This window comes from Aquarana catesbeiana, linkage group LG11 (genome assembly GCF_042186555.1).
Source record: "Aquarana catesbeiana isolate 2022-GZ linkage group LG11, ASM4218655v1, whole genome shotgun sequence".
In the NCBI taxonomy this organism is placed as follows: domain Eukaryota; kingdom Metazoa; phylum Chordata; class Amphibia; order Anura; family Ranidae; genus Aquarana; species Aquarana catesbeiana.
Window position 1 is genome coordinate 224,123,074 of NC_133334.1, and position 9,856 is coordinate 224,132,929.

General features: G+C 41.7%; 1 protein-coding gene across 5 annotated transcripts in view; it reads left to right on the plus strand.

Annotated features, from left to right (window-relative positions):
• The window catches only part of LOC141112511 (uncharacterized), a 35,075-nt gene extending 25,808 nt beyond the window's left edge, over positions 1 to 9,267 (plus strand). For 4 of the 5 annotated variants that reach the window (XM_073605402.1, XM_073605404.1, XM_073605405.1 and 1 more), the window contains 2 exons: positions 1,719 to 2,351; positions 8,399 to 9,267. In XM_073605402.1, the coding sequence (XP_073461503.1) occupies positions 1,719 to 2,351; positions 8,399 to 9,105 (1,340 nt within the window). In that variant the 3' untranslated portion in view covers positions 9,106 to 9,267. The remainder of the gene's footprint in view (positions 1 to 1,718; positions 2,352 to 8,398) is intronic. The other variant, XM_073605406.1, reaches the window with a different exon arrangement.
• The last annotated feature ends 589 nt before the right edge of the window (positions 9,268 to 9,856 follow it).

A 9,856-nucleotide genomic window follows, 5' to 3' on the forward strand; every position in this document is an offset into this window, starting at 1 on the left:
GCGGTTAAAGTGTTACTAAACCCAGGACCCTGCATTCATTATATCTGGTCACCCACACTACAGAGAACATGGAAATGCAATTATTTTAGTAAATATAAACTGCTAAATACCTTTTCTCATCAGCAGTATATAGCAGTCTTGTGATTTATATCAGTGTCCGGCCAAGCACTGGTTAAAGCTTGTAGGAGGAGTTTTAATTCTCCTCTGGCTGTCTTATGAGGCTGCATGACCCCTGACCCCCTGTCTGGGCAGTGCTCATTGGCCCTGTGCTGATCACATGCACCCTCCCAGAAAAAAAAAATACCTCTCTAGAAATACACACCAAACTAAGCATGTGCAGAGTGATTCCTAGGGCTCTGTGCTATCAACAAATAGATTGGGGACAGTGGAAGAAGGAGAGGATCAGAGAAGACAGGATCAAACAGCCTTTTTACACAATGCGGATGATTAACCCCTTAGGTTCCACAGTGAGTATAACAAGCATACTTTACTGCATGTACAGACTGATTTTATTGTTGCGGATTTAGTAACACTTTAACCACTTACAGACCACCCGCCTTCGTTATAAGGCGGCTGTTTGAACGAGGATATAACCCCGGTATCCTCGTTTTCAGCGGGCGGTCCGCTACAAGATAAAAGTGGTCTCTGTGGCGGATTCGCCGCAAGATCACTTTTATCGGTGGCGGGAGAGGGGCCCCCACTCCCGCCGCAGTCTGGTGCTCTCCGCCACTTACCGGAGCCGTCTGCAGCGGCGGACGCGATCGCGTCCTCTCACTTGCTGTGCATGGAGACGAGTGAGGGTAAGATGGCCCCCACCCATCTCCATACAATTGCTGGCCGGAAGCGAGCTCAAAACGTCACGTCCGCCCTTACGTCTTAAAGGCACATTTTTTTGTTGTCATTTTTTCAAAATGACAAATTTTTTATTTTTTTGTTTTTTTTATTGTATTTAAGTCCAAATATGAGATCTGAGGTCTTTTTGATTCAGATCTCATATTTAAGAGGTCCTGTCATGCTTTTTTTCTATTACAAGGGATGTTTACATTCCTTGTAATAGGAATAAAAGTGACATTTTTTTTATATTAAAAACAGTGTTAAAATAAAAGGTAAAATAAGTAATAAAAAAAAAAACAAAACATTTTTTAAACGCGCCTCGTCCCGACGAGCTCGCGTGCAGAAGCGAACGCATATGTGAGTAGTACCCGCATATGAAAACAGTGTTCAAACCACACATGTGAGGTATCGCCGCGATCGGTAGAGCGAGAGCAATAATTCTAGCCCTAGACCTTCTCTGTAACTTAAAACATGCAACCTGTAGAATTTTTTTAAACGTCGCCTATGGAGATTTTTAAGGGTTAAAGTTTGTCGCCATTCCACGAGCAGCGCAATTTTGAAGCGTGACAAGTTGGGTATCAATTTACTTGGCATAACATTATCTTTCACAATATAAAAAAAAATTGGGCTAACTTTACTGTTGCAATGATCGCCATTTTATTCTCTAGGGTGTTAGAAGAAAAAAATGTATAATGTTTGGGGGTTCTAAGTAATTTTCTAGCAAAAAAAAATGTTTTTAACTTGTAAACACCACATCTAAAAAAGAGGCCCGGTCTCAAAGTGGTTAAAGGCAATTCTGAAATGTTTTAGCTGTGTAAATTGTTGGTTATACTGCATGGTGATAGGGCTGCTTAGTTATTAAGTCTGTATATTTTTTTTTACAGGGCTGCACACATTACAGGAGCTGCAGGCAAAATGTACAGAGAAGCGTGAAATGACAAGTTTACCAAATGAACAGGATAAAATGACATCCCTTTCTCTGAGTATGCAGCAAAGTGCACTGCAGAAACTGGAGCACTATTCACATGTCCAGGAAAAAAAGAACACAATTAATGACAGTAGGTTATGCAACCAGACGAAGGATTACACTATACATCATGTAGCAGATAATGACGAGAAGAGGGAATCGAATACCCATCAAACCTGTAACATTCAGAGTAATGTAAATAACATACAGAAAACGCCAAGCAAAAAACAAAGACAAACTCGTTATTTCCAAGACCAGTGGCGACAGAAATACTTGGTAGACTACGATTGGAAGGCCGAAGAAGTTGTGTGTCTAGTGTGTGGATTGCGCATGCGCTGTCTCAGAAGCTGCACTTTTGAAAGGCATGCACAACGTCGCCACCCAGAGTCCATTCTTTATTCAAAGGAAACTCGCAATGCTTTATGGGAATCTTGGAACAAAGGGCAACACAGCTTCCCTCTCCTTAATGCTGCAAGTGGAATGAGTGACTTTAAAGTGTGCAGTAATAGGATGGAGAGCCAAACAGGTTTCATCAAGCATTGTGACCCAGGTATGAACCACAGGGGGTATATGTCGGCCTAATATGCACACACTATACAATTTTCTCTGTCAGGAAAATTAAACTGAAGATTGGAAAGTAAAAATCAGTAAAGTCAGACATAACTACTTTTATTTAAAAGCACAGTTATCTGACATGAGCACAGATTTTATTCATTGAAGCTGAACTCCAAGCAAACAGCTAAATGAACAAATGAAATATATATAGTATATACTGTATAAGAGAGCTATTTTACCTGTCCAAAGATTTGTATTTCTGTTTATCTGCTTTTTTGCTTATGTCAGCAGTCAACTGCACTTGCTAGCCCTATAATGGCTGATGTCCTAGCTGGTTACATGTGGAGCACCATGGCAACTGCAGATTTTAATAGATACTAAGCTGACCTAGTACTAGAATTAGTAGATTTTTGAACAGACATTTTGTACAAACGTTCATATAAATATTCTCACCTATACATTTGATGACGTGACAGATGTTAGAAATTAGTTCAAGAAAAAAATCTGCTCCTTTTGAATTTTCTTGTCACTGGTAAAAAAATGACACTGAAAGATCTTGTGACTGAAAAAAGGTACTATGGGGGAAAAGGTAAGTATTGTTGCCTCAGCTGATTTTTTAACACTTGGGGGACATTTATACCAAACAAAAAAGTAGTCCAGAATCGAACTTTAAGGTTTTGCGAGAGCAAGAACAGGTAAGTATCCCTGTTAGGTTTTTTTTACCGGCTGTTTTTCCATTAGACCCCTTACACACGAGCACCTCCGTGGGATGGAGTCCGCTTGCTCAGCGGGGGATCGCTCTGCTGATCCCCGCTGAGCAAATAGATGACAAGTCCGTCTCTGCTCACTGTGCAGAGTGGAGATGGAAACTGTCCCACTCTCCTCTATGGGGAAATCGGGTGAAAACAGACTGCCTGTCTGTTTTCATCCAATCATATCTGATCCGCCAGACAGATAGAAGATAGGACCACCATCCGTCTGGATTTTGCAGACCGGATCGGATAGCAGCGGGTGTTAGCGTACATGTCGCTGCTGACGTCCGCTGCTCCTTAGGGGAGAATGGAGGGTCCGATCAGGTCCACCTGAAAAACTGACAGGCAGACCTGATCGGACAGCCTGTGTGAAAGGGCCCTTAGGGAGGTCTTCTGTCATTTCCTGCCCCAATTACCACACAGAAAGTGAAAAGAATCTGTTCAGTAGGTGCACAGGGAGTAGTTAAAACCTGACAAGAGAACAAACTTTTCTCTATTCTACAAAAAAAAAAAATCTGTTGCATGTGTGTTTATGGAGAGAATTGACCCATTATCTACCATGGTTTGTTTAAAAACATCCTGGTATTCAAGGGGCTTAATATGGTTTTAAAGTCTAATGGTTTTTTACCTTAATGCATCCTCTGCTTTAAAGTGTTACTAAACCCACAACAATAAAATTAGTCTGTATATGCAGCAAAGCATACATATTATACTTACAGTGGAACCTAAGGGGTTAATCCTCCCCTTCTTCCACAGTCCCCAATCCATGTGCATGTGATTAGCACAGGGCCAATCATCACTATCCAGACAGAGGGTCGGGAGTCATACAGCCTCATAGGACAGTCAGAGGAGAATGACTGACTGGCTTCAATTCATGACAACTTGCTTACTATTGTGATGCTGTGATTGGCCCTCAGCCATCACTTGGAACCTGGGCCAATCACAGCACCCTGTACCATGTGATTAGCTGTAGCCAATCACAGCATCACAATAGTAAGCAAGCTGTCATGAATGAAAGCCATTCTTGACAGTTAAAACTATTGCTTATAACTGTGATCGTCACTGTTATTGGTAATAGCCATGTAACAAAAACAAATCCCTGATTAATGTGTGTATTTTTTCCTGAAAATATGCATTTGATAAACAGTTGTGCAAATATTGTGCAACATAAAAAATTACAACTACCACCATTTGACTTGACTAGGCCTCTGCCTTCAGAAAATATGATTATTTGGGGATTCAAAGTAATTTTCTAGAAAAAACTACAGATTTTTCCATGTGTGCAAAAAATGTCCTGGTGTAAAAGTAGTTAGAGAAGCTCCAGTCTCCTATGTAAAAATTAAAAGTCAGCAGCTACAAAAACTGTAGCTGCTGACTTTTAATAAACAACCACTCACCTGTCCCAAGATCCAGCGCTGTGTTCCGCCCAGCTGTATTCAACCTGTGTCCTCTCTCCCCGGCATCCTTAATATGGGCACCCAGCTATGACAGCTTGTGGCTTCACAGCCAGGTGCCCGCTTGCACATGCGTGAGCAGCGGTGCGCACTGTGAATGGGCCCGTAGTCTTCTGGGACCTGTCATGTCCCAGAAGACTGCGGGAGGGGGGGGGGGTGCAGAACTTCCGATCACCCAGGCAGTCAGAAGTGAAAGTGAGTACCTGTCAAAATCAGGTACCTGCTCCCCCTCCTCCTCCTAAATTTCACAAACAGGAGTGGGGTAGGAGGCCTTACAGCAAAACTTCCCCTTTTGGGTGCAGCTCCACTTTAGGAAAATGTGGTGAAAATATCAGTATATTTGCACAACAGATGATGTTGACTTACTGATTCTCTGTTATAAGGGTCTGTTCACACGAGTGTGCATTTTCTGCATGAATGTAGGTGCTTGCTGGCAGCAGATCCTGCAAAAAATATGCATCTAAAATACTTGCGTTTAGACACGTTTAGATGCATACAGCATTTAGACATGTACAATTCTTCTTTCATTTAAATTAATGGCTACACATTTCCTTGCATATGCATTTAAGCACATAAAATCTGCAGATCTGTGTGGCCTTGGACACAGGAGTCCTACTTTTCTTCAGTGCAATTAAATGCAGCGCACATTTTCGCAGATAGACGCAGCTGTGTGTATGGGCTCATTAATTACCATAGAGCTACGTTTAGATGCGCACAAAACCGTGCTCATGTAAACATAACATTTCTTCTTCCCATTTTTATGAGCCCTAAATGTGAATGCCAAAAGTACATGTACTTAGATTTCAAACTCCAGCACCCTCAGTTCCCCCTCTGGGTTATTGATTGCCATTGTTGAATTTGTGTGGGTCTACTTTTGACTCAGGACTATGTTCATCGGTCTGTAATGACTAAAATAGTCCTGAACATAAATAGATGTTTTTGTGTTGGAAGCAGAGAAGTCAGAAATTGGATGTAGATCGTTAGCTTGTCTGCCATACAGCACACCTGAAAGCAAAATGCTGTCCCAGATAAGCTATTCTTATAGCTTACTTATTATTGAATATTTTCTTTCGTCTGTATTTATTGAAGTCTGAGATACATAATCTGGCATCCCAGCATTAAGCTCATCTCTGCGAGGAAACACTTTGTTCTGTCCAGTGATCTCACCTCACCTGTATGTATAATTAGTGAGATCACCACATTTACATCCATTAACAGACAATGAATGACAAATGTAAATCTCATCAAGATAAAGAATAAACACTGACGCAGACTTCATTTCCGAAGAACTGTGATGAGAAGTCTGGGCAAAGGTGAGGTCATGCAATCTATATGTCTAACCTGTGAGTACAGAAATATGGGCATACTGCAAAATGCTGTATTTGCTGATTTGTTTTTAAAGGTGTAGGCTACAAGGCTGTCATCTTTAACTTGGCTTGACTAACTAGTAAGTCACTGACCTGCAACAAGCAAGACAGAATTTTCAAACTTCGTTGACTGCTTGCTTGCCCAGGGTCAATAACTCACTAGGTAGCAAAGCCAAGTTAAAGATGCCTGCACCTAACAAGTAGGCCATTGTATTTTTCATATATCTGTCTTTACAGGTTAACTTTAAGGCTAGGTTCACAGTCCCACATGTCCGGTGCGAATTTCCTCTCAGTTTTCAGCTGTAATTTAGATGCGGTTCAGATGCAGATTTTTGGAGCCAGAGGCCACCAGCATCTTTAAAATAGAGATATAGGAAAAACCTTTATTTTCATTTTGGATAGAGTGAGGGGGTTTATAACCCTGTCAGATTATTTTTCCCTATCTGTGTGCCTTTGTAGAGATTTCACTTCCCATCCCATAGCCAAACAGGAAGTGAGAAGAAATCCCTGCAAATTAGGGGAATTCCTTGGGGGACTCCCAGCTCACCAGAACTAGTGTCCCCATTGGAAGATTTCCCCTCTTTTACTTTTCTGGGGACAGCCCAAAATTTGGGATTTTCTTTTACTTTCACTTTGAATGTTAATGGTAAACAGGACAAATGGAGAGGGTGAATCTTCCTAACGTGGGAACAAACAGCAATAAAAACTGACGGGTGTTTTAATCCCTCTCCAGTCTATCCAAAACAAAAAAAAAAACATTTTGCCTTTAGTTATACTTTAACATTAGCTGGTTGTTAACCACTAGCTGCCCGCCCACTGTCATATGGCGGCGGGATGAGGCAGCTGTTGTTCTGGGCGGACGTCATATGACGTGATCGCCCTCCCGGGCCACTAGGGGGCGCGCGCGCCCGCCACATCGCTCGGGACCCGATGCACATGCCCGGCGGCCGTGATGTCTGCCAGGCACCCGCGATTGCCGGGTAACAGAGCAGGACCGTGGATCTGTGTGTGTAAACACAGATCCATGTCCTGTCAGAGGAGAGGAGACCGATGGTGTGTCCCTTGTACATAGGGACACCGATCGGTCACCTCCCCCAGTCAGTCCCCTCTCCCACAGTTAGAATCACCTCCCTAGGACACACATTTAACTCCTCTATCACCCCCTAGTGTTAACCCCTTCCCTGCCAGTCACATTTACAATCAATGCATTTTTATTGGACGGATCGCTGTATAAATGTGAAATGGTCCCAAAAATGTGTCAAAAGTGTCCGATATGTCCGCCGCAATATCACAGTGACGAAAAAATCGCAGCTCGCCGCCATTACTAGTAAAAAAAAAAAAAAATAATAAAAATGCTATAAATCTATCCCCTATTTTGTAGACGCTATAACTTTTACGCAAACCAATCAATATACGCGTGTTGCGATTTTTTTTTTTACCAAAAATATGTAGAAATATACATATTGGCCTAAACTGAGGAAAAAATTTGTTTAAAAAAAAAAATTGGATATTTATTGCAAAAAGTAAAAAATATTGTGTTTTTTTAAACTTGTCCCTCTTCTTTTGTTTATAGCGCAATAAATAAAAAATGCAGAGGTGATCAACTACCACCAAAAGAAAGCTCTAGTTGTGGGGAAAAAATGATAAAAATTTCATTAGGGTGCAGTGTTGCATGACCGCGCAATTGTCATTCAAAGTGCGACAGCGCTGAAAGCTGAAAATGGCTTGGGCAGGAAGGGGGTGAAAGTGCCCAGTATTGAGGTGGTTAAAGAGCAGGTCGGGTTCCCCACTGACAGCTGAATGTAAAAAAAAATATTGACGGCAATAAAGAATTGTAAAAAAAAAAAAAAAAAAAAAAAACAGCGTGGGGCCCCCCTCAATGCTTGCCAGGCCCTTTTGAGTCTGGTATGGATTTTAAGGGGAACCCCACACCGAAACTAAAAAAAATATATATGGCGGGGGTCCCCCCAAACCCATACCAGACACGCCAAAATTTATTTTAAAAACAGCATGGGGCCCCTCAAAATCAGTACCAGACCCTTGTCAATACCAGGCCACATACCCCCAAGGTACCTTGTCCCCATATTGATGGGGACAATGGCCTCTTCCCCACAACCCTGGCCGGTAGTGGTGGGGGTCTGCGGGCAGGGGGCTTATTGGAATCTGGAACAAGGGGGCCCGTAGATCCCGCCCCCCCCCCATGTAAATGAGTATGGGGTACATTGTACCCCAACTCATTTACCAAAAAAAATGTAAAAAAGAAAAAAAAAACAGAGACAGTTTTCGACAATTCCTTTATTATAAAAAAAAATAAAACATTGTCGTCGTCCAACCACGTGTAGATCACTACGTCAATCACGCCCGGCACCACCGCCTCCACAACTCAACAATATCACTGTTATTTGACAATGACAGTTTAAGTATGCCACTACTTGTAAATCGAGTATCTAATTTTTTTTTTTTTTTCAGGACTGCAGGAATGGCAGGAAGATTGTAAGGAAGAACTTGAAATAAAAAGATTGCAAGCTATGCAGGATAAATTGATTCCCATTGTGCAGCATAATGATAGACTCCCAGTACAGCAGAAGGCACAGAAATGTCTGTATGCCCAGCAACAACAAAGCACAATTAATGAAAGTAGGGTAAATAATCAGACGGAGTATTCTACTATACAGTGTTCAACCCACTTAAAGCAGCCAGATAGCCAACACATTTGGAATACCCACAGAAAAAAAGATATGCCGCAGTTGGTATTAAAAAAACAAAAACAGATGCGTAATTTCCAGGAACACTGGCGCCAGAAGTACTTGGTAGACTATGATTGGAAGACAGAGCAAGCTGTCTGTATACTGTGTGGGTTGCGCATGCGGTCACTAAGAAGCTGCACTTTGGAACGTCATGCCCAGCGTCGCCATCCAGAGTCTGTCCATTACCCTGAGAAAACCCGAAATGCCCTGTTGAAGACTTGGAACAAAGAAGAGCACATCTACCCTCTATGTCATGCTGGAAGCACTATAAGTGACACAAACATGTGCCAGGAAGAGATGAAAAGTCAGCCAAATTGGCAGGAAAATCATGAACCAAGTATGAACGCAGAGGACTATATGGCTATTCAACAAGAGCAAATTGAAAGTGTTTTGAAGAGCACAAATTCACAGCATGAGGTGTATAGCTGATAAAAAGCTGATATACAACAAGAAAGATAGGCTATGCAATGTGACTCTATTTTGTGTTACTTGAGCTATATAGGCACACGTAGCACCAGAAATTCTTTGCTTTCTATTAGTAATGATTACACTGTTCAATGTTTCTTGTTAATAAAAAATTACCTGAAAGAACCATTTGTGAAAAGCTTTTGTCCATGTGCATAGGATTTGAACTCTCAAAACACTGGTCTTTTTTTCTGCAGTTTAAAGGATAACTCTGCTTTTGCTAAAAAGAAAAAAATACCCTTTCCAGTTCAATCTGCAGGCAGTTATGATTTTCTAAGATTGGCAACCTGGCATCCTTATATGGAGACCTCCTGTATAACAGTTATGTACAGAACTCCCCAGAAATGTAATATCTTGCTCAGTTGATTGGTTGATTGATTTCTTTTAGTAAGCTGGCCATACACACGTAGGTTTCTTTTGTTTTCCTCTGCTGGATATTGTATTCTGACAGCTGACACCTGCGGCTGTCAGATTACCTGAATAATAGCTGCATCTGTTTGGATGCAATCACTGTACGGCTGACAGTTTCCACCCAGGTCCTTCGACCCTGCCCATCGATGGATTGAAATTCAGTAGGTCCATGCTGAACCAACTGAATTTCGATCTATGGCCATCTTAAGGAACAACAATTACAGGTAGAGTGGGGAAGAGAAAATAAAAGAAGATAATGAGAGTAGAGGGTCCAGTTTGCAGCCTATCCAGTGATTTCCTTAGT